The sequence below is a fragment of the Trichoplusia ni genome, chromosome 3 (assembly GCF_003590095.1).
Source record: "Trichoplusia ni isolate ovarian cell line Hi5 chromosome 3, tn1, whole genome shotgun sequence".
Classification (NCBI taxonomy): Eukaryota; Metazoa; Arthropoda; class Insecta; order Lepidoptera; family Noctuidae; genus Trichoplusia; species Trichoplusia ni.
In genome coordinates, this window is record NC_039480.1 from 6,171,886 (window position 1) to 6,196,087 (window position 24,202).

The window sequence follows — 24,202 nt, forward strand, 5'->3', positions numbered from 1 at the left end:
TATAATATTTTAAATATATAAATTTCCCGTGTCACGATGTTAGTTACCGTACTCCTCCGAAACGGTTCGAGCGATTTTTATGAAATTTTGTACACATATTGGGTAGGTCTGAGAATAGAACAACATCTATTATTCATACCCCTAAGTGATAAGGGTTGTGACGAAATTGTTTGTTTTTATTTTTTTACAGTTTGCCATTAAAATACATACAACTAGAAAAAAAAATATTCGGCAAAACAACGTTTGCTGGGTCAGTTAGTTTTATTATATTATAACAAAAGTGATACAAATACGTTTTGATCTTAGTATGTAATAAAATAAATATAGTACCAGTTTTTATACTTCAGATTCAGCTTTGGGGGTTCGTGAATGTTTTTTTTCAGTGCCTAGGGGCCCACTGTGACCAGGGGCCCACCACCAAATTAGGCATCTAAAAAAAAGCACCATGGATTTTTTTACTGAAAGTTATTTCAACTTCAACCGTGGGGACCCACTCCTTTGTTGCCTAGGCCCCTGGATCCGGCCCGGTGACCAGGGGCCGAGCACTCACGATTAAAAAAAAAATCGATGTAATGTATAAAAAAGGAGGGCCTGAAACTAACTGTGCTTAGGGGCCCCGAGATGGTTAATCCGGCCCTGAATAACAGTGAATGAAACTTATGTGTGACGTCACAATTGTGCAAAAGCTTTTATTTGTCAGTTTTAGTTGTTGTAAACAAAAATGAAGGGGATACAGTGATTTAAAATCTCATGTGACGTCACTTACCAGTACGCTTTTTACTAGCAAGTGATGTCACTAGCCCCAACTACAAAACTTAAGTGATTTTTATCTTCCTTAACATGATAAAATGAAAAATATGGTAATTTTTTTTTGAAAATCCGTCTGACAAACCTAATTATATCTTTCATACAGTGGCGATACATTGATTTATAATTTGAACTAGATTCTTATTTTCTAATGCTGCCGCAATTCTTTCTTTGTCCGCTAGTTGCTTGTTAACTGCCTGTTCTGATACATGGGTCCCTTCGGACACTTCTACGGTCACTTTGAAGCGGCTTGGTAAGGCACGGAGGAGACGGACACGGATTGATAGGCCTGAAATTAAAGTTTATCTTGTAGTATTATAAAACACTTTTGTTTTGTCTTCAAATATATTGAAGATATTAAAATTTGATTAATTATGTCTAAAGTCTAGTTTTTCTTTCATTCTCATACCTAGACACCTGATCTCTAGAATTGGATTTATGATTGTTATCTCTTTACACCGAAACGGCTTGACCGATTTTGATGAAATTTGGTATTGACGCGTTAACACGTAGAATTGCTACATAGGCTACTTTTAGCCAACTTTGTTAAAGAAAACCTTCCTATTGTTACTTTAAGTAGCCTACTTAATAGCTCAATTTGAGTAAACAAATTGGTTTTAAGATACCCACCTATAAGTGTCGCCATACTGCAATGAGGGATCGTTGGTGTAAACGTCACATACACAATATTCGCCTTATTATCAACCTTTATATTACTTTCTTCGACCACTCGGAGTTCCTCAAGAGTCAAGGGATGTTCAGGGTCATTTATATTGCGTATTAAATCGAATATTTCACGTTCATCGAACAAATCTTCTACTTCGTCGTCGTAGTCAGTAGCTAGCTTTTCTCGCTCCGAACCTTTCTCGTAAACGTTGGGATTTACGTTGTCCGCAGTTTTTGTCATTTTGAAACTTCTTGCTTGTTTATTTGGTTATAAAATGACCTATTTTTGTTGAGATTTGAGAAAAACAATTCGTCAGATGGTGTTATTATGACAACATTGACAACGGATCTTTCGTTTAGGAATAAATGTTATATTTTTCTAGAATTTGCATTTATTGGTCGTCCCATTCAATAAACTTAGATTAACTTATTTTGTTTATTTCCAAAGATCTTATAGTGCTATGTATGATAATTATACATATACTATGAACTGTCCGCCACTTTATTCTTCAACTTAATTTTTAACAATTCATGTTAAAACGACTTCCCTTCCTTAGTTTTTAAACGAAATGCTTGATAACGACGTCACAGCCGTTCCAGTCGCAGAAATATCTTTAGAATACCTAAAATTTCTTGTATCTCTTTCTTTTAACGCAATAGTGTATAATCTTATCTCTTTTACTCGTAAAGTTGAAGTAACCAACTGAATCGCACTCACTGACAGCTCAATCAGGATCAATAATTTACCAGACAATCCCTATACAAATCGTGTTTTTGAAACTAAATAACTTGTGAGGGGCGTTTCACAATCTCCAACACATAAGAAGAACACACGAACTGTAAGTAACGACATCCAATTTAAATTGAACGCTTAAAACCTCTTTACAATAAATACGAAACACTTTTTAGAAAGTTTCTATTATCTTGTAAAATCTATTTGTTTTACGATTATTATTCACGGTTTAGATAAAAGATCATTACGGAAACTGTGTTCCGCGTAAATAATCTAAATGTGACCGTTTATATAGCTGAAAATCTTTATAAAATGGTTTTCTGTTTAAAATCTTTTAGAACCAAGTAGGGGTGTATTATTTTATGACGTAACGTCGCTGTATAAGAAGTTCCTCCCTTAAGTGATTTATTTTAAATACCCTAAGTTACCATATTAAGAAGTGAACTATAAATAAATAAGCAAACACTGCTTTTAAATATCGAAATCACGACGACGAATCACGAAATTAATTTCCAATTGATTCTTAGACATCAATTTAGTTATTTTAATGGTAAGTTTTGCCTATTTACTGTGGTATAAGGCAATAACTATCTTTATGTAATACTGAAGTATCTTTTTCTATTATTTAAATTATAAAACAAGCTGATTAAGGCCCCACTATTTGGGTACCTCTTATACTCACATAAGGAAGGAAATATTGTAATTTATCGAAGGTTTAATTTTATGATTTTTATTTAACTTATAACTATTAATACTAGGCTTAATACTAACCTGCTGGAAAGGATTACTGTGGCCCTAGTATATGAATGGCAAAGGAAGGCAGATGAGTGGGTTTTTGTCATTAAAAGTCTGAATCTCCCTTCTGCTCAATCCAAAGTGCGAGCCATATCACAAATTCTCATGCAAATAATAAAGTTATTACTTAACTTTAAAAATGACCAACAGTTGAAATTAAATATAAAAAATATAATGAAAAAAAAACTCAAACCTCAGATGGGAGTCAAACCTGCAACTCCTGGCTATACACACCGGTAGCTTTACCAACTGAGCTACCAAAGTCACAGAGTGCATGCCCACTTACAGTGGATGTGTTTTTGCCTAGAAATTTTAATTTATAAAGATTTTGATAGTTAAATAATCAATTTTGTAACAAATCAACACACAGTTTGGCGTCTTTAACAAATTCTATTAGTGTGTATCTATAATCTTGTCAATCTGACAGTGTATTGTCTTCTGTTTGTAATTGTACATAAGTGTATGATCACATATTTACAAACATACATCTGATGATGATAATTGCTTATAAATATCGATGTGACAAACATACAAACATTATGTCATTATACATTCACAATGTGCTGTGACTTTAGTTCTGTGGCTTAAGGAGTAAATATCTGAGTGTAGGAGTTATTTATAAAAAAACTATTAAGATATTTGCCGGAAGGAATTTTTTTTTTTCTCATTTAACCAATTGTCTATCAAGAAAAAGAGTTGAAATAAAATACTGTGTTTGTTTATAAGATGTATATTCGTAGACCTATTTATTTTGGGTAAGAACACATCATCAGCCTTTTCTGAACTATAGATAGACTACTCTGTCAGTGTGGACTTCAGTTTACAGCTCGCGGTGGTTCTCGTTGCCATGGGAACGCCGGGATTAAATGTAGCCTTGCCACACACCATTACCCTTCCCCCTTTATCATCAAAATACCCAAAAACCTCTGTGGACATATTGATTTTCTTCCCACGTTTTTATACACTCACTTTTCTTGTTTGTTTTTCGTTCCGGTTGGATTCTTGCAACTCCATTTTGAGGCTCTTCCCGATAAGCTAGCAGGCTGAAATTTTCAGGGTAGCTTCAAACCCGATGACAATGCAATTTACAACTATAAAACGGCTGGACCTTCTGGCATTTCACTCAGCATTTTAAAAGGGTTTTAGAGGGTGTATTATAGAATCTGATCTAATTTTATAAATTCTTATATAACCTCTTTTGTTTCTAGAATAATGGCGGCCGACCCGTGGATGGTTCAGCTCCACGAGCACGCGAAATTTGCCGAACACTTCCGAAACCTCGGCCCTGTCAATGGGCACCTCACTGGCGAGCAAGCAAAGAGGTTTATGTTGCAGGTAACTGTACTATACTGTCTTGAATGATGCAACGGTTTACTCACGCGTAAGTATCGGTCACAGACATAGATGACGCAAATGCCTGCACTTTGCGCGTCCAAACCCCGACCAAGCGTCAAGGTTGCTCTGTTATTGTTTGATGACCGCGTAAACCAAAAAATGCCTTATAGCGTGATAGTTAACTGCAATAGCCCGAAAATTTCGAGTACTCAAGGGCTAGAAGTAATTTTATAATTAGACTAGCTTTTCGCCCGCGGCTTCGCCCGCGTCGAGGTCGGTTATATCGCGTTTCCAAGAGAACTCTTTAAAAGTCTGGGATAAAATATATGTTCCTATCCTATGTTCTTTCTCAAAGTCAACTCTCTCTGTACCAAATTTCATTAAAATCCGTTCAGTGGTTTAGACGTGAAACCGTAACAGACAGACAAACAGTCAGAGTTACTTTCGCATTTATAATATTAGTAGGGATTATGTGTAAATTCTGTGGTTAAAAAGTCGGCGCGCTTGGTTTCAATACTAATGTTGATACTTCTGTCATCTATTGTTTATCTATATCTGTGGTATCGGTATTGCTTGACTGCGTTTGGACGCAATCAGAGTCGAATTTTCGTCTCGCGACATCTGCATCATTTAATAATGAATCATTAAAAGAAAAACATAGTGAGAAAGACACTCCAAAGGTGTTGCGTCACGTCAGAGGACTACGGGCGGGTTACACTCTGACACCAGGGGGTACATCAACTGTAAGATAAGAAAAATATGGATAATATTTGTTGAATTCTAACCAAACCTGTTTCTTTCCAGTCACAACTTCCACCGCCAATCCTGGGTCAAATATGGTCGCTTGCAGACACCAATGCCGATGGGAAGCTGGACCTCAAAGAATTCTCCATAGCATGCAAGGTAACACCAGCCTGTAACTGTCCCACTGCAGGCCTCTCATACAGAGAACGAGCATTGATCACCACGCTTGTGAGCTGCCCCACGGTGGGGCGCCATTACCGAAGCTGTTAATAACACCAGCCTGTAACTGTCCCACTGCAGGCCTCTCATACAGAGAACGAGCATTGATCACCACGCTTGTGAGCTGCCCCACGGTGGGGCGCCATTACCGAAGCTGTTAATAACACCAGCCTGTAACTGTCCCACTGCAGGCCTCTCATACAGAATACGAGCATTGATCACCACGCTTGTGAGGTGCCCCACGGTGAGGCGCCATTACCGAAGCTGTTAATAACACCAGCCTGTAACTGTCCCACTGCAGAGCTAACCTGTATATTTTTGTTTTCAGATCATTAATTTAAAACTACACGGTATTGAAGTACCAAAAGTCTTGCCACCATCACTCCTGGCTTCTTTAAGTCCTACAGGTAAATACTTTAATGAGAATAGAAAGAAATGATCATTAAAATATATCAATAGAGGAAAAATTTAAAAATAGGAAGAAAATTGAAAATCAAAAGTGCGTGTAAGACTCACGACAATGTGGATTCCGTCCGTCGATGTCTGAAAAATTAATATACAGGCAATGTTAAGTAACCATCGAATATACTCACATGAAAAAAGTTCCAAAAAAGTTGTCATCCATCACATTGTGACCTTACCTTGCTTTATCTTGATTTTTATTATTTGTTTTTAGATCTAAAATGCGATTGCAACTTGCGAGAGACCATTATTACGTATTGAAGTAAAAATAATATTCATAAATGTTACATTTTTACTAATTTCAAGAAATCTGACTTCAAAAATATATTTGTTTTACCCACAGGAGCACAAAAGCCCCAATTCCCCGCTGCCCCCGCAAAGCCCCCAGTGCCCCCCATGCCCGCCATGCCATCCCTCCCACAGCAACCATTGATATCCGGTCTCCCATCCATGTCGCAGCCTAGCAACCAGTCCCTCCTATCAGACCTGGTTGGACCCCCTATTAGTCAACCCTCTCTAGTACAGCCAATGGTTACGAAACCAGTTCCTGATTTAATATCTGGTGTAAAACCACCACAGCCGATGGTTGCTCAACCATTGGTTGCCGTTCCTAACATGGTTGCCCCCGCTCAGCCTGTTCAACTGAGTCAACCAATTTCAGCGCCTTTGGTGAATCAGATGTCGCAACCGTTGATACAGACACAGCCTATTATGAATCAGATTGGCCAGAATCCGCCTCTCATTCCTAACTTGCCTGAGCAGTTGGTGCAAGCTACTCCGCCTGTTTTGCCACCGCAGCCTTTAAATAGGCCATATGCCTCTCCTCCTGAGTCTGCGCCTATTCAGCCTCTTGGAGGCACGATGGGATCTCAAGTCAGTACGGGGTCGTTGATTTCGAGCCCCCCGTCAACCTTGCCCAGCGCTGGGGGTACTGTTGGACAACCTATTACGTCTACTCCGTTGGCTGCGGTCAAGAGCGATAGTTTTTCGAAACCAGGTAAGGTTTTTTTTATTTGAATATTTTTTTTATATTTCCCATTTTTTTTTAGAAGAGTGCCCAAAATTAGAAAACCTATTATTTTCGGTATCGAATGTTGGCTTAGTGACTAATGAATCTGATTGCTAAACCAGATCTCGTGGGTTCGATTCCCACCCAGGACATAATTTTACGTGATGAGCACGATCATTTATTCTGTCTGTGTCTGGGTGTAATTAATCTATATTATATATGTATTTAGAAATATATAAGTATGTTTATCAGTTGTCTAGTACTCATAATACAAGCTCTGCTTAGTTTGAGACTTGATGGCGTTGTTTGGAAGTTGTGGAATATTGTATTATATTATATTATATATACTATTAATTTAATTATCTTGTAGGATCAGCAGTGGGATCAGTGGTGACAAGTCCAACGGAAATGCCGATGGGTGTGATGAGCCCACCACCAGCTTTAGAGTGGGGTATACCACAACCACAGAAATTGAAGTAAGTACCATTTATCCCACGTTTCTATACGATTTCTTAAAACTTAAGTTCACGCGACCTCAGTTACGGGAATACTAATACCACAACCATACATAATCCCTACTAATATTATAAATGCGAAAGTAACTCTGTCTGTCTGTTACGCTTTCACGTCTAAACCACTGAACGGATTTTAATAAAATTTGGTACAGAGATAGAGTTGACCTTGAGAAAGAACAGAGGTTGTTTTATAAAGGTTACTAGCTTTTCGCCCGCGGCTTCGCCCGCGTCGAGGTCGGTTATATCGCGTTTCCAAGAGAACTCTTCAAAAGTCCAGGATAAAAACTATCCTATGTTCTTTCTCAAGGTCAACTCTATCTCTGTACCAAATTTCATTAAAATCCGTTCAGTGGTTTAGACGTGAAAGCGTAATAGACAGACAGACAGAGTTACTTTCGCATTAATATTATTAGTAAGGAAGTAAGGATGTATGCTTATTTGCCCGCAGATACACTCAGCTGTTCAACGCGACAGACCGCAGCAAGTCGGGGTCGGTGTCGGGCGGCCAGGCGCGCTCCATCATGCTGCAGTCGCGGCTGCCGCAGCAGGCCCTCGCGCAGATCTGGGCGCTGGCCGACCTGGACTGCGACGGGAAACTCGGTGAGGATACACCAATGATGAACAGGAAACACACATCGTCATCCTTGTCATCAGCCTCGAATGACCCACTGCTGGGCAAACCTCTCTTTTCTCTTTCGTCGACCAAAAGATGATCAAAGGAATTGGTCTCTTTGTTGTTATTTTTTTTTGATTTCTTGTCCTGAGTATGGGTGTCTTTGTGCATGTGACTTGAATGTTTGTGAAACCCAAAACACAAAGATAAAATTTCATTAGTTTACTTTGTATTTAAAACTAGCTGTTGCCCGCGACTTCGTCCACGTGGTTAGAAGATCTTGTATCGATGAATAATTTTCCCCGTTTGTTCCACATTTTCCATTGTATCTTCGCTCCTATTAGTCGCAGCGTGATGGGTTATAGCCTAAAGCCTTCCTCGATGAATGGTCTATTCAACACAAAAAGAATTTTTCAATTTGGACCAGTAGTTCCTGAGATTAGCGCGTAACAAACTCTTCAGCTTTATATATTATATTTAAAATTAATTATGTGCGAGTGTTCCTAGACATGTTTAAAAAAAAATTGTCGAAAGATTTTTTTCTACCGTCGTAGCTTTTTAATTAAATTATTTATAATTATATCTTGTTATTAATATGTCTCTCAGGTTGTGAGGAGTTCGTCCTAGCTATGTATCTATGTGAGAAGGCAACGCAAGGTGACGCTGTGCCGGCCAAGTTGCCCCCTGAACTAATACCGCCTACCTTCAGGTAAGACTAGTGGTTTTACCTAGCTTTGTCTGTCTAAATGTTTGGCGGGCCTGTTGGTCTAGTGGTTAGTGACCCTGACTGCTATACCAGAGGTCGTGGGTTCGATTCCTGCCCACGATAAATGTTGTGTGATGAGAATGATCATTTGTTCTGGGTCTGGATGTAATTTATCTATATTATGTATGTATTTAGATATATATAAGTATGTTTATCAATTGTCTAGCACTCATAATACAATATCTGCTTAGTTTGACACTAAATGGCGCTGTTTATATAGAGTATATTATAGATATCTATCTTCTTTTACCTTCTAGAAGGGACTCGGTATCTTCCAACGCTAGTGCCAAGTCATACGAGGAGAGAAGGAGAGAGAACATGGCGAGAGGTCAGGCTGAGCTAGAGAGGAGACGGTCACAGCTAGCCGACGCGCAGCTGAAGGAAAAGGTGGGTCTTGGGAATATATCCTTAAATCTATATTTATAGGAGGAATATATAATGTATCATATTATACATACTAATATTATAAACTAGATAACTAGTAGGGAACCATTGTCGTAAGAAAACTGCTGTGAACATATTTCATTATTTTATTTAAACAACTAGCTGTTGCCCGCGACTTCGTCCGCGGTTAGAAGATATAAGTTATAATTTATACCTGCCTTCTATCTATCTTGTAGGATTCAGTCAGCGTTTGCAATGTAAACGCAAAAAATGTGTTTTTTTACGACCTCACATTAGAAACCTCAAAAATTGTAGCCTATGTGTTATTCTGATGTATAAGCTATATTGTGGTAAAGTTTCATTCAAATCTATTCAGTAGTTTTTACGTGAAAGAGTAACAAACATCCATACATCCATACTTACAAACTTTCGCCTTTATAATAGTAGTAGGATTTTTTAAGGCCAAGATTCAAAGCCCATTAAAAAAGTTTCATAGAAACTTTAACCCCCCATTAAAACCGTTTTTTTTTTCATTTAAAAAGTAGCCTATTTCCTTTCTCAGGCTCTAGACTATGTGTGCACCAAGTTTCATTAAAATCAGTTCAGTAGTTTTGGCGTGAAAGCGAGACAGACAGGGATACTTTCGCACTTATAATATTACTATGAGTAATTGTAATAATAGTCGTTAAAATTTAACTGGCAGTTCAAAAATAACCCTTTATGTATCACTAGCTTTTCGCCCGCGGCTTCAACCACGTCGTTGTCGGTTATATCGCGTTTCCAAGAGAACTATTCAAAAGTCCGGGATAAAAACTATCCTATGTACTTTCTCAAGGTCAACTCTATCTCTGTACCAAATTTCATTAAAATCAGTTCAGTGGTTTAGTTGTGAAAGCGTAACAGACAGACAGAGTTACTTTCGCATTTATAATATAAGTAAGGATAAGTTGTCTAATGAATAATGTTTTTTTTTCTTTTATGCTGCTTAGGAAGCTGAGGTAATTATTTTGTGAATATTTCTATAGATATATGTATATAGTTAAACTATAACTGCCCAAGGTTAAACTACACTTGATACGGTAAGTCCGTGGATGGGTGACTATGTCATAACGAATTCCTCCGTGTTTCGGAAGGCACGTTAAATTGTGGGTCCCGGCTATTATTTATACATCTTTGACGGTCGTTACAGACAGTCAGAAGCTAGAAAGTCTGACAACCAGTCTAACTAAGGGGTATCGTGTTACCCAGGTAACTGGGTTGAGGAGGTCAGATAGGCAGTCGCTCCTTGTAAAACACTGGTACTTAGCTGAGTCCGGTTAGACTGGAAGCCGACCACAACATAGTTGGGTAAAGGCTAGGATGATGATGGTTTACAATCTATGATGGTCATACCAACATGTTGCAGGTTCGATCCCAGCATGTAAAAATATGTTACAAGCTTAAGTTAATAAATAAATATAAAATACTAGCTGTTGCCCGCGACTTCGTCCGCGTGGTTAGAAGATATAAGTTATGATTTATACCTGCCCTGTTTTTTCCACATTTTCCATTGTATCTTCGCTCCTATTAATCGCAGCGTGATGGTATATAGCCTAAAACCTTGCTCGGTAAACGGTCTATTCAACACAAAAATAATTTTTCAAATCGAACCAGTTGTTCCTGAGATTAGCGCGTTCAAACAAACTCTTCAGCTTTGTATATACGTATAGATTAACAATTATATTTTTCATTATTCTCAGGCGGAAAGAGAGCGAAAAGAGAGGGAAGAAGCAGAAAAGAGAGAGAAACTACGTCTAGAAGCACAGAAGAGGGAGCAAGAAGAATTGATGAGGAAACAGAAAGAAGAACAAGTAAGAGCGTCTTCTTGTTACTGTTGGTCTAGTGGTTAGTTACCCTGACTGCTATACCGGAGGTCGTGGGCTCGATTCCCACCCAGGACAAATGCTTGTGTGATGAGCGAGATTTGTTCTGTGTCTGGGTGTAATTTGTCTATGTTATGTATGTATTTAGAAATGTGTATGTTTATCAGTTGTCTTATAGTTATGATACAAGCTTTGCTTAGTTTGAGACTAGATGGCGTTGTGTGAAAAACGAAGTTGCGCCCTAAATGTCAATCAAGTTATCATCTAATTCCATGCCAAATTATATCAAAATTGATCCAGCAGTTTTACCGTTAAGGTGTAACAAATATACAACATAATCTTTATTTATGCTATTTCTAAGATTTTTAGTTTATTTGTACATTCTTTATCAGGACAAACGCGAAGCAGCCCGGAAAGAAATGGAGAGGCAATGCCAGCTTGAGTGGGAGAAAAAAAGGTATGTTATTGTAATTTATAGTATCTATGTACATGGATTTCGAATCTTGTTTCTATATATAATTTTTAAATGAAACTACTTTTACGGATTTTATCGCGGTTTAATGTTTGATTTTAGTTCCCGACGTTTCGAAACCTTTGCAGGTGTCATGGTCACGGGCAGACTGAGATGGCGTTCGTCTTGACAGAAGATGTTGCTCGTTCTACCTTCATATTTTAATTAATTATTTGTGGTCCGACAAATAATTAATTAAAATATTCTATATAAAATTAAACCGCGATAAAATCCGTAAAAGTAGTTTCATTTCAATATCTAACATTCGCGTAAACCTAAGAAACCACTATATATAATTTTTTTGTGTTACTAAATAGTATATTTAAATACAGAAAAAATAATAGTATTATACTGTTGGGAAATGCTTTAGGAAATGTCTGCCAAACGGCCTATTTGAAATAGAAATTATTTGTCAATTTTGATAGTAACTGTCGTGAGAATAATTCATTATTAAATGATGTAACGGTTTACTCACGCGTATGTATCGGGATCGCCCGACTAGTTTCGGACCCAACTGGAGTCCTTAATCATGAGCTGACGCGGCGGGAACGTCAGTTCGACTCGCGATCCTGCCGCGTTAGCTCAATAAATAATCGTCAAGCGTCATAATAATCGTCAGGTAAATACGCGTGAGTAAACCGTTACATCATTTAATAAGTTGTCAATTTGTCTTTGAATTTGAAACCAAGTCTTCTATACCATATTCCTATTATCTAAAACCCAAATCCATCTAGAACACGAGAACTGGAGGCTATGAGGACTGAGGAGCAGTCCAAGGTCCTCAGCCTGAAAGCCAGGAGCCAGGCGATGGCCGCAGAGCTGAGCTCGGTCACCCAGCGAGCGGGCAACCTCGCCAAGGATATCAGGGAGACCAGGACAGCTGTCGCCGCGGCCAAGTGTACTATAGATGGCATGAGGTGAGGGGATCATCATCCTAGCCTTTTCCCAACTATGTTGGGGTCGGCTTCCAGTCTAACCGGTTTCAGCTAAGTACTGAAGTCACGATTGCTTGTTCTGAGTCTGGGTGTCTGTGCATGTGACTTGAATGTTTGTGAAACACAAGGATTAAATTCTATAGTGCGGGAGTGGTTTAAAAAAAATCGCTCGATCCGTTCGGGAGCTGTGGTGCCATAGAGAGAGAGACAGAAAGACAGGTGGTCCTGACTGCTATACCGGAGGTCGTGGGCTCGATTCCCACCCAGGACAAATGTTTATGTGATAACACGATCATTTGTTCTGTGTCTGGGTGTAATTTATCTATGTTATATATGTATTTAGAAATATATAAGTATGTTTATCAGTTGTCTAGTACTCATAATACAAGCTCTGCTTAGTTTGAGACTAGATGGCGTTGTGTGAACACATATAATACTAGCTGTTGCCTGCGACTTCGTCCCCGTGGGTAGAAGATATAAGTTATGATTTATATCTACCCTGATTTTTTTCACATTTTCCATTGTATATTCGCTCCTATTAGTCGCAGCGTGATGGTATATAGCCTAAAACCTTCCTCGATGAATGATCTATTGAACACAAAAATAATTTTTCAATTTGGACCAGTAGTTCCTGAGATTAGCGCGTTCAACAAACAAACTCTTCCGCTTTATATATTAGTATAGAATAATATTTTTTGCTACAGGTCTGATCGCGACTCCAGTATGTCTGAAATGCAACAACTGAAAGCAAGGGTGAAGGAATTGAACGCCAAACAGATCGCTCTCAATAAGGAGAAGGCGGAAATTGATGCCAAGGTATGTAATACACTCACTTTTCTTGTTTGTTTGTCGTTCCGGTTGGATTTTTGTAACTCAATCTTGAGGCACTTCCCGATAAGCTAGCAGGCTGAAATTTTCAGGGTAGCTTCAAACCCGATGCTAATGCAATTTACAACTATGAAAAGGCTCGACCGATTTTGATAAAATTTGAATGGAGTGACATTCAAAAACGTGGGTTTATACATATTTTAAAAATATTAATTTAGTTTCTTAAGAGCTGTTGCCCTCTTTTTAGCCCTCTAAAAGTCGAAAACGATCCCACGGGAACATAAAATCGGAATAAAAACTATTCTATTTGTTAATCCTGGTTATATACTATATGTGTACCAAGTTTCGTCTAAATCCGTTCAGTGTTTTTTGCGTTAAAGAGCAACAAACATCCTCACATACAAAGCCTGTGTCTCAAGAACCATTATAGATAGACAGCAGAAGTTTAATAGTATACTCAAGGTTTTTTTCCCAACTTTCTTTTCCTTAATCGTTGAAATTAATAAATAAGTTAATAAATTAATAAATTAAGTTGAAATATATACGAGTTAAAGTCCAATAATATTATTTTGTATTATTTTTTTATTTGTTACAGGCTAAAGCCTCTGAAGGCGCAGGCGAAGACGGAAAACTGAATATGATGGAGATCACTCTCAAGCAGTTGAGAGATAAGGTATGAAACAAAAAGTTATCCCAACAGGCAAAACTCAGTTGACTGGTCTGTAGGTCTAGTGGTTAGTGGCCTTAACTGCTAGGTCGTGGGTTCGATTCCAGGACAAATGTTTGTGTGATGAGGAAGGTGATGGTTATCAATGATGAAACTTGTCTTATACGTGATAAGGCCTTTGCCCAACAGTGGTATTATTATAATAAGTATAATTATATTTATATTTGACTGCACGGATAGCCGAGTGGTTGAGGTCACCACACCAATCCCACTGAGCGACGTGTTAGTTCGATCCCCGCGTTGGACAAGCATTTGTGTGATCCACGAATGCATGTCCTGAGTCTGGGTGTCTTTGTGCATGTGACTTGAATGTTTGTGAAACCCAAGACACAAGAGAGATTCACGACCTCCGTGGTCGAGTGGCGTACGCACCGGTTTCAAGGTGTCGCTAGCTCTGAGGTCCCGGGTTCGATCCCCGGTCTGGTCAAAGTAAAATCCACATTTCTACATTGTCTCGGGTCTGGGTGTTTGTGGTACCTTCGTTGTATCTGAATTCCATAACACAAGTGCTTTAGCAACTTACTTTGGGTTCAGAACAATGTATGTGATGTTGTCCGCATTTTAAGAGTAAAAAAACATAATTAACACGAAATTCATCTATTCAAAACGTATGACAAATATAAAATTTAGACGTTTTCTAAAATTCCTAGGTCGAAGCCGCCAAAGCCCTAGTCGAGTCTAAGAAACAAGACCTAGAGACGAACAAGTCACAACTATCAGAGTTGACCAACACAGTGACAGAGTTGGGGGAGAAGTGCGCCCGCGTCTGGAAGCTGTACGAGGAGAGGAGGCAGGAGTACATGGAGAGGAGTTCCGCGCCCGCGGAGAGCGCCTGGCCGGCTGCAGGTGAGGGGGAGAGGGGGTTAGAGTCGGGTTTTGTGTAGGTGGGTGGAGGGTAAGGGGTAGAGTGGTTGTTGGAGTTGACGAGTTTTGGGGGATTTTGGGGGAGAGGGGAGAAGAGTAAGATTTGGGTAGAGGTGGGTGGAGTGAGAGAAGAGTGTTTAATTTGAGAGGAGTTTGCGGGATTGTGCGAGTAATATTGAGGAGACAAGTAAGGTCTATACCGTTTAATACCTCTACATAGCTAGAGGTGGCTGGTGAGAGAGGCGATATGGTAGAACGTTGAAGATAGGGGGAGTATGGGGGATAGTTGGAGGAATGTTGGGGAGTGGAGAGAAGAGTAAGATTGGGTGGAGGGAGAGGCGATAGGGTGGAATGTTGAAGTTGGGAAGAGGGATGGAAAATTGGAGGAGTTTGGGTGAAATGGGAAGCATGTAAGGCAGAGGGAATTATATGGATAAGATATAGGTAGAGCAGGGTGGAGATTTTTTTTGCAAAGTTTGGGGGATTGCGAGGGATTTGGGTGGAAAAGCATTTTGTGCTTGTGTCCAGACCACACAAGCACAAAATGCTTTTCCTTCTTCTTTTTGGATGAAGAAAGCCAGGGAAGTTGATGGAATCTCATCAATACAAGATAAGCGACAGGGAAAATTGAGAATTTGGTTTAAAATATTATGTTGTTGTATTGGAAAGTGTGACTCTATGGCAAATTCGAGAGAATTATTATGGAAATTGAAGGAATTTCGTTGAAAACTTTGTAATATATATGCCTTCTGATGCGTTACGATTTTAAATATCTTTTATTAAACAGTTTTTTCTAACTGTATAGTTTTACCCTACCCATGTTATTATCGTATAGAAGCCGACTGGGGTACTACTAACGACGACGCGTGGGGAGAGCCCGCCGCCGCTGAAGACGCCTGGGGAGACGCCCCGCCTACTACTGGTAAGTAATTATTCTAAATTTATTAATATACTAGCTAGGATAGCGACTTCGTTCGCGTTGCAAAGTGATTTTATCAAATTCTAGCTGTTGCCCGCGACTTCGTCCGCGTGGTTAAAAGATATAAGTTAGGAATTTTTGAACGGAAGCCCTCGAAGATGAATTGGTCTATTCAACACAATTTTTTTCAATTCGAACCAGCAGTTCCTGAGATTAACGCGATCAAACAAACAAACTCTTCAGCTTTATATATTAGTATAGATAATAACCATTATATAGTGGAGAAATATTGTTATTGTTTAAGTTTCTAATGTCGTAATGTTTTTTTACATAGCAAATGACGCCTTATCCATACGAGATAGATCAAAATAATATCTACAATATTGTACACCATAAAAAGGTCTACAGAAAATCAACGACGGCATTATGTCTATCTTTTAAGGTTGTCTAATATAACCAAGATGTTTTTCGGTAATATTTTTTTCCCCAACCAACGCTTATTTCGAAATTGTTTTTGTTACCATCGGGCCCTTATCAAAACAAAGAACGTTAAAGAAATTCTATAGTATATTATAATTATCATTTCACCCGTGCGAATTTGAATCAGATAAGTCGTTAATGAGTTCGTCGCGAACAAACGCACAGACATATAGTCAAACTAATTTTAAATATTTGCTTTTCCCCGATACTAGTATACATTATAACAGCTATTATTTGTATGTTCGTTTGTCACCAGCCACCGAGCCGGTGCCGGCGGCGAGTGCCGCTAGATGGCGCTGTGTTTATGAATTCGCAGCTCGCACAGCAGACGAACTGAGTCTTCAGCCTGGAGACCTGGTGAGTCTAGATCAAAAGGTTTTATTTCAAATAGGCCGTTTTCCAGGCACTTTTAAAACGTTACAGTGGTAAATCTAGTTGCACGGTTCCAAAGTGTCATTCTTATGGAGAATATGGAGAAGAACGGCTAGAAAAAGTGTTATATAATGAAGAATATCAGCCAAATATGATAATTTCTTAGGTTTACGCGAATGTTAGACATTGAAATGAAACTACTTTAACGGATTTTATCGCGGTTTAATTTTAGATTTTAGTTCGCGACGTTTCGAAACGTTTTGCGGTTTGCAGGTATCATGGTCACGGGCAGACTGAGATGGTGTTCGTCTTGACAGAAGATTGTGTTTATTCTACCTTCATATTTTAATTAATTATTTGTGGTCCGACCTACGCAGTTTCTGTCAAGACGAACGCCATTAGACCGCGATAAAATCCGTAAAAGTAGTTACATTTCAACAAATATGATGACTTACATCAATATTGAAACAGCATTTCGTCAGTAGTAACACAACGTGTCCTAACAAGTTGACATGTGTTGACCTGTCTTATATCTCAGGTGAGTGACGCCCCTCCGCCGAGAGGGGACGCCGAGCCCGGCTGGAGGTGGGGGACTGCTAGAGGTGAGACACTATTACATAGTTATTTAATAGGAGTGAGAACTGGGTATTAAATAAATATATATAACTAGCTGTTGCCCGCGACTTCGTCCCCGTGAGTAGAAGATATAAGTTATGATTTATACCTGCCCTGTTTTTTTTCACATTTGCCATTGTATCTTCGCTCCTATTAGTCGCAGCGTGATGTAATAATTAGCCTAAAACCTTCCTCGATGAATGGTCTACTCAACACAAAATTAATATAATAATAATATAACATAATTTTTCAATTCGAACCAGTAGTTCGTGAGATTAGCGCGTTCAAACAAACAAATTCTTCAGCTTTATATATTAGTATATAGATAATAATATTTAAAATGAGGAGCTCGTGCCTAAGCGATAACTGCACAACTTGATCGATCATAGGCTACGCTTGACGCGGTTGGTCCGTAGATGGGTGACCATCTTTGTCATAACGAGTTCCTCCGTGTTTTCTAAAGGCACGTTAAATTGTGGGTCCCGGCTGTTCTTCATACATCTTTGACAGTCGTTAAAGGTAGTCAGAAGCTTGAAAAGTCTGACAACCAGTCTAACCAAGGGGTATCGTGTTGCCTAGGTAACTGATGGTATAATATTATATCGTATGATCGTCCAGGTCAGTCCGGCTGGTTCCCGGAGTCCTACGTGGAGGACATCAACGCTCCTGCAGCCTACAGCGAGGTCGTGGAACCGATGGAGAGCAAGACCCAGCTGGAGGGCATAGCGGAGGTGCCCGAGGCAGAGGTCAGCGACCTGGGAGGGGCCATGCCGCCAGTCGGTGAGTGTGACTAGGTCAAGTGGTGGTGAGCGAGGTGTGGAAGTGGATGGGTGGGTGAGCGAAACCCAGCTGGAGGGCTAATTACATTCCATTTACTGTAACTATATAACTGTAACTTTATTATTCATTAAAAGACACATCCCTGTTCCTCAATGATCCCATATATCTTTTATTTTGTCCTACCCTCTTTAACCATCATTCCTCTTCACAGAGGGTGGTGACTTCTACCTCGCGGCGTACCCTTACACTTCAGCGGAGCCAGGAGACCTGACCTTCGAGGCTGGAGAGAGGATCGAAGTGGTGCGAAGAGACGGAGACTGGTGGACAGGCAGGATTGGTATCAGGTGAGTGGTAGTTCGATGTCGAGTGGCATGAGCGCGTTCTCCCTAACTAGGTTTCTAGACCCCAATCCTGCTATTTACAACAGCCAATGAATGAATGAAATTTAATAGTAACTATCGTGAGACTGATTCATTATTCAATGATACAACGGTTTACGCACGCGTATGTATCGGGATCGCCCGACTAGTTTCGGACCCAACCGGAGTCCTTAATCATGAGCTGACGCGGCGGCGAGCGAGTCGGTACTTTTTATGTGATGTCGGTTTTCCATTTTTGTTGTTAAAATAATATTTTATCTATTTTTCTCTAGTACACATGCAATAATTAACTCTATGTCACACAGGACCGGTATCTTCCCGTCTAACTACGTAACCAAAGACGCGACCACCTCAGCCGCGAGCATCGCCGCCATACCGGAGGCCGCGGAGCCCGAGACCAGCGAGCCTTCGCCCCCGCCTGTACAGGTACGTATTGAACACTAGCTGTTGCCCTCGACTTCGTCCGCGTGGTTAGGACCACATTTTCCATTGTATCTTCGCTCCTTTTAGTCGCAGCGTAATGATACATAGCCTATAACCTTCCTCGATGAATGGTTTATTCAACACAAAAAGAAGTTTTCGATTTGGACCAGTAGTTCCTGAGATTAGCGCGTTCAAACAAACAAATAAACAAACAAACAAACTCTTCAGCTTTATATATTAGTATAGATAGATAGCTAGATAGATAGATGTAGGTCCGGCGTCCACGGGCGTACTCTATCTGAAAATTGTACCATTTTGACACTTCCCCTTGCATTCCCCTTCAAGGAGCAGAAGTCTTCGACCCCGATATCATCGGAAGTGGCCTCTATAACGGAGTCGGCGGGCCCCGGCGGCCCCGCGCGGCCCGCGTCCGCCGCGCGCCGGGACTCCGGCCGGGACTCCGCCACGGGGCGCAGGAAGAACGAAATCGCACAGGCCATAGCCAATTATACTGCTACCAGGTATAATATATCACTTCTTCTATTTAAACATAAACATATTAATTACATTTTTAAATATAAAGGACCAAAACAAAATAAACAACATAATTAAAAATATAAAAAATGTATAAAAATATATATTATATAACTAGCTGACCCAGCAAACGTCGTTTTGCCTAATAAATTATTTCTAGTTGTATGTATTTTAATGCCACATTATAAAAAAATAAAAACAAAAAATTTCGTCCAAAAAAAATTTTTTTTTGTGTGGGCAACCCGTAACACTTATGGTTATGAAAAATAGATTTTAGTCGATTCTCAGACCTACTCAATACGCATATAAAATTTGGCAAAAATCGGTTAAGCCGTTTCGGAGGAGTACGGTAACTAACATCGTGACACGGGAATTTTATATATTAGAAGATATACTAGCGGTTTCCCGCGGTTTCACCCGCGTGGTACTATATCCTGCAGTAATTTTTCGGTTTTCTCTTTTTTATCATTTTCGCAATTTTTCCATATTTCCTCACTTGACTTTCACGAATATTTAAAGACTAAAATAAGCCAAATCGGTTCAGCCGTTCTCGAGTTTTAGCGAGACTAACGAACAGCAATTCATTTTTATATATCAGATTTTTATTTCTAACTAGCTGTTACCCGCGACTTCGTCCACGTGGCTAGAAGTTTTTTCCCACATTTCCCATTGTATCTTCGCTCCTATTAGTCGCAGCGTGATGTTATATAGCCTGAAACCTTCCTTGATAAATGGTCTATTCAACATAAAAACAAATTCAATTCGAACCAGTAGTTCCTGAGGTTAGCGCTTTCAAACAAACAAACTCTTCAGCTTTATAATATTAGTATAGAATTTTATATTAAAGTTCCTTGTCTTTCCAGCTCTGAGCAGTTATCCCTATCCAAGGGCCAACTCCTGGTGGTGCGTAAGAAGGCAGACAGCGGCTGGTGGGAGGGTGAACTGCAAGCTAAAGGTCGCAACAGACAGGTCGGCTGGTTCCCGGCTAGCTATGTCAAGGTAAGACTTGTATACAGGGTGGAAATGACGTCATACCGATCCCGTGGTCCAGGGGTTCTGGACACGAGTCCAAACCCCCCTGCGTTGGAATTTCTCATCGCATTGCTGCAACTATCGTGAGACTAATTCATTATTAAATGAAACTCACGCGTACTTATCCCATTTAAAAAAATCTATATACCCACGGTTTAAATGTTGAAATTGAAATTTTATCAAGATCGGTCCAGTCGTTTTCGTCGGGTTTGAGGCTAGCCTGAAAATTTCAGCCTGCTAGCTTATCGGGCTGTCCCTCAAAATTGCGTCGCAAAAATCCAAACGTAAAAACGTGGGTTTTCTGGCTGAGCTTTTTTTATTTACCATACATTCTGTTGCAGCAGATGTAACGAGTCCGATTACTATAAGAAATATTAATGTTTTGTCTATATATTAACAGATCCTCCAATCGTCTGGCCGTACTTCAGGTAGGACCACTCCCGTCCTATCCAAGATGGATACTCTGCCAGCCGAGACAGTTATCGATAAGGTAAAGTAAATTTAATTAAATTGAATTATTAATTAACAATATTTCTTAAATATAGTGCTAAAGAAACTTGACTACACGGATAGCCAAATGGTTGAGGTCACCATGCCAAGCCCACTGTGCGCGATGTACCGCGGGTTAGATCCCCGCGTGGGACAAGCATTTGTGTGATCCACGAATGCTTGTCCCGAGTCTGGGTGTCTTTGTGCATGTGACTTGTATGTTTGTGAAACCCCAAGATACAAGGATTAAGATTAGATATTAAAGAAGTATTGAAGACGTTTTTTCGTTTAGATTTATTTTTAAAACTGGATGAAAAAAGAGAGGCTTTAAAACTTTGACATGTGTGTCTGTCTGTGTCATCATAGCGAAAAAAAGATTGAGTGTATAAAGATAATCGGTCTAGTCGATTAAAAGTTGTAGAGAGTGAAATTGATGAAGAATAACCAAATGTCTGCAAATTGTCTCGAGTTGGGACTAAACTAAAAACGCACTGAAATAGAATATTAATGATGATGGTGATGATGATGATGATGATATGTTCAACAGGTGATAGCCCTCTACCCTTACGCGGCTCAGAACGCCGATGAGCTGAGCTTCGAGAAGGATGACATCATAGCTGTGACAGACCGCAGCCAGGACCCAGCCTGGTGGCAAGGTGGGTGCCACATCTATATCTAATGATTATTATAATTTGTAGCATATCTTTAAAGTCTGACAACCAGTCTAACCAAGGGGTATCGTGTTCCCCAGGTAACTGGGTTGAGGAGGTCAGATAGGCAGTCGCTCCTTGTAAAACACTGATACTTAGCTGAAACCGGTTAGACTGGAAGCCGACCCCAACATAGTTGGGAAAAGGCTAATGTTTGTTACCACAGATCTTCAGTCTGGGTGAACCGATTTTGTTGATTCTTTTTTTTAATTTAACGTTAAATAACTGTCACTTAGTCCCATAAAAACTTCATCAAGATTTTCTCTGTAGTCTTTTATTCAAAGTCGCTGGTACCTTTCTGTTGTTAAGAACATTTTTTTATTTCAAACTAGCTGTTGCCCGCGACTTCGCCCCCGTGGGTAGAAGATATAAGTTATGATTTATACCTGCCCTGTTTTTTTCACATATTCCTTTGTATCTTCGCTCCTATTAGTCGCAGCGTGATGGTTTATAGCCTAAAGCCTTCCTTGATGAATGATCTATTCAACACAAAAATATTTTTTCAATTTAGACCCGTAGTTCCTGAGATTAGCACGTTCAAACAAACAAACTAACAAACTCTTCAGCTTTATATATTAGTATATAGATTTTTCTTTCTTCTATTTCTAATTAAATTTATTATTCTTAAATTTAATTTACAGGTGAACTCCGCGGCATGACCGGTCTCTTCCCAAGCAACTATGTCACGAAATTAGTCAACTAAACATTACAAAAAAACAAGAAAAACGAAAATAATGCAAAGTTTCAAACTACATTTAATTATAAGATTGTCTTAAATGTATCCCTGTTTCCACTTTGACACTTTAAGTAGAAAACAGGTCGTAAAGACGTCTTAAACGATAATTGCCTAGAAATTAATCCGTCAGATTGATTTAAAAAGAAATAGGATATGTATTTTTTAATTTATCGCGTTAAGATGATGTAATAAGTTAAAATCTCGTGTGACGTCACTTACAAGTACAGTTTTTATCGACTAGACGGTAATAATCCCACTTTTATATGTTTTATCATTGATTTGATAATTTATTAAATTAAAAAACACATGTCTAATATATTTTTGAAATCTCTGACGGTCTAATTATATCATTTTAATAAAATACCTTTTTATGTTGTATTATCTATAATAAACTCAATTTTATCACTTAAACGAATTAATCCAAAAAAATAGCAAATCATTGATAAAATCTTATATAGAATAGCCGATTTCCCATTTAGGGTATAATCATTTATCTGAAGAATACTTTTATTATACGAATTTATTAACGATTAGGTCGTTTCGTCTGCTCATTATTAAGGACTCCGGTTGGGTCCGAAACTAGTCGGGCGATCCCGATACATACGCGTGAGTAAACCATCAAATAATTATTTATCATTTCGTCTATTAACAAATCAAACAGATTATATATTATGGTTTACAACAAAATCACTCACAGAAAAATTGTTCTAGATTTGACTTAACTATTTAATTTTGTCTTAAATCTAGGTAGATTTCATAACTAGCATTAAACTTCACAATAAAAGATCTTTCATTCAAATAATAATAGATTTTTCATGCTCTAGAAACAATACACAAAAAATAGCAACATTTGAAATAATTATGGTTGTTATAATTCAATTTGAAAATATATCAATAATAATTTAATAGATTATGGCATGAAAAATATATCCACGTTTTTATAATTAGTAGCAACAAGAAATATAGTAGGTATTAGATTTGCAAAATCTATTATTGTCAGTGCAAGCGTTAGGGGGGGCGTGATGGGGCGATGGCCCAGGGCGACAAATTCTGGGGGTCGCCAAGGTCTGAAGTTGGAGTCTCTTGTCTCTCCTGGCGCAAACCCTCAGAACTGTGCTCTACGCTAGAGGTGGAATACTTCCACCGCCAAACGTAACGCTAAAGGAAAGATGAAATTCTTAATATAATTTTCCTGGGGATCAGCAAAAAACTAACACTTGATATTGCTTCCCTCAAGTGGGCGCCACAATATTTCCGGGGTGTCAGTGGCCCTTACGCCGGCACTGATTATTGTAACCTAAAAACTTAAATAAACGGTATTAATAGTAGTTTTCCTAAACTATTGGACGTTTTAAGAGTTAAAATGAGATACCTACGATTATTAACAAGCATTTAATAAAATAATAAGGTATTTGACTAAGGCCCTGATTCACCACACGCCAAATAAGTTCCCGTTAAATTACTTGACAGATCTTTTTCAACCAAAAATGTCAAATTTTTCAATATAACCAGATAGCGGCTATTTAGTAATTGTGAAACGGGCGTTTAATTTTTTAATATAAATCTGTGTAGTCCTTCAGATAGATTTGCAAAAAATATTGAGTTCGGTCAAACAAGCCAACTTTGCCGTTTAGACGGGCCTGTTGGTTTAGTGGTTAGCGACCCTGACTGCTATACCGGAGGTCGTGGGTTCGATTCCCGCCCAGGACAAATTTTGTGTGATGAGCATGATCATTTGTTCTGTGTCTGGGTGTAATTTATCTATAATATGTATATGTATGTATTCAGAAATATATAAGTAAGTTTATCAGTTGTCTGGTTACCATAACACAAGCTCTGCTTAGCTTGGGATCAGATAACCGTGTGTGAGTTGTCCCAGGATATATTATAGGATATATTTGCCAATCAAGGTATCTTTGCCCCAAAAGCAATTTATAAGCAAATCCTCTAATATAAG

The 24,202-nt window shown here is 38.9% G+C and overlaps 2 protein-coding genes across 3 annotated transcripts; one reads left to right on the forward strand and one right to left on the reverse strand.

Annotated features, from left to right (window-relative positions):
• Positions 1-717: 717 nt before the first annotated feature.
• LOC113491638 (MIP18 family protein galla-2) lies at positions 718-1,797 on the reverse strand. The gene is made up of 2 exons (XM_026868708.1): positions 1,438-1,797; positions 718-1,096 (listed from the first exon to the last, which is right to left on the reverse strand). The coding sequence occupies exons 1-2, from the start codon at positions 1,712-1,714 to the stop codon at positions 906-908; spliced, it is 468 nt and encodes a 155-aa protein (XP_026724509.1). The 5' UTR covers positions 1,715-1,797; the 3' UTR covers positions 718-905.
• A 124-nt stretch (positions 1,798-1,921) lies between these two features.
• Positions 1,922-22,215, forward strand: LOC113491637 (intersectin-1-like). 2 transcript variants are annotated; one of them, XM_026868707.1, is made up of 26 exons: positions 1,922-2,312; positions 4,210-4,336; positions 5,141-5,239; positions 5,628-5,706; positions 6,105-6,758; positions 7,141-7,246; positions 7,734-7,885; positions 8,505-8,607; positions 8,922-9,051; positions 10,788-10,898; positions 11,303-11,367; positions 12,156-12,338; positions 13,061-13,172; positions 13,780-13,857; positions 14,562-14,757; positions 15,611-15,697; positions 16,431-16,531; positions 17,085-17,148; positions 17,780-17,941; positions 18,153-18,285; positions 18,627-18,747; positions 19,090-19,265; positions 20,142-20,277; positions 20,711-20,800; positions 21,347-21,455; positions 22,151-22,215. In XM_026868707.1, exons 2-26 carry the CDS (start codon positions 4,214-4,216, stop codon positions 22,210-22,212), a joined length of 3,432 nt encoding a protein of 1,143 aa, XP_026724508.1. In that variant the 5' UTR covers positions 1,922-2,312; positions 4,210-4,213; the 3' UTR covers positions 22,213-22,215. The 2 variants fall into 2 exon arrangements, with proteins under 2 accessions (XP_026724508.1, XP_026724507.1); XM_026868706.1 differs by lacking the exon at positions 1,922-2,312 and adding an exon at positions 3,645-3,756.
• Positions 22,216-24,202: the final 1,987 nt, after the last annotated feature.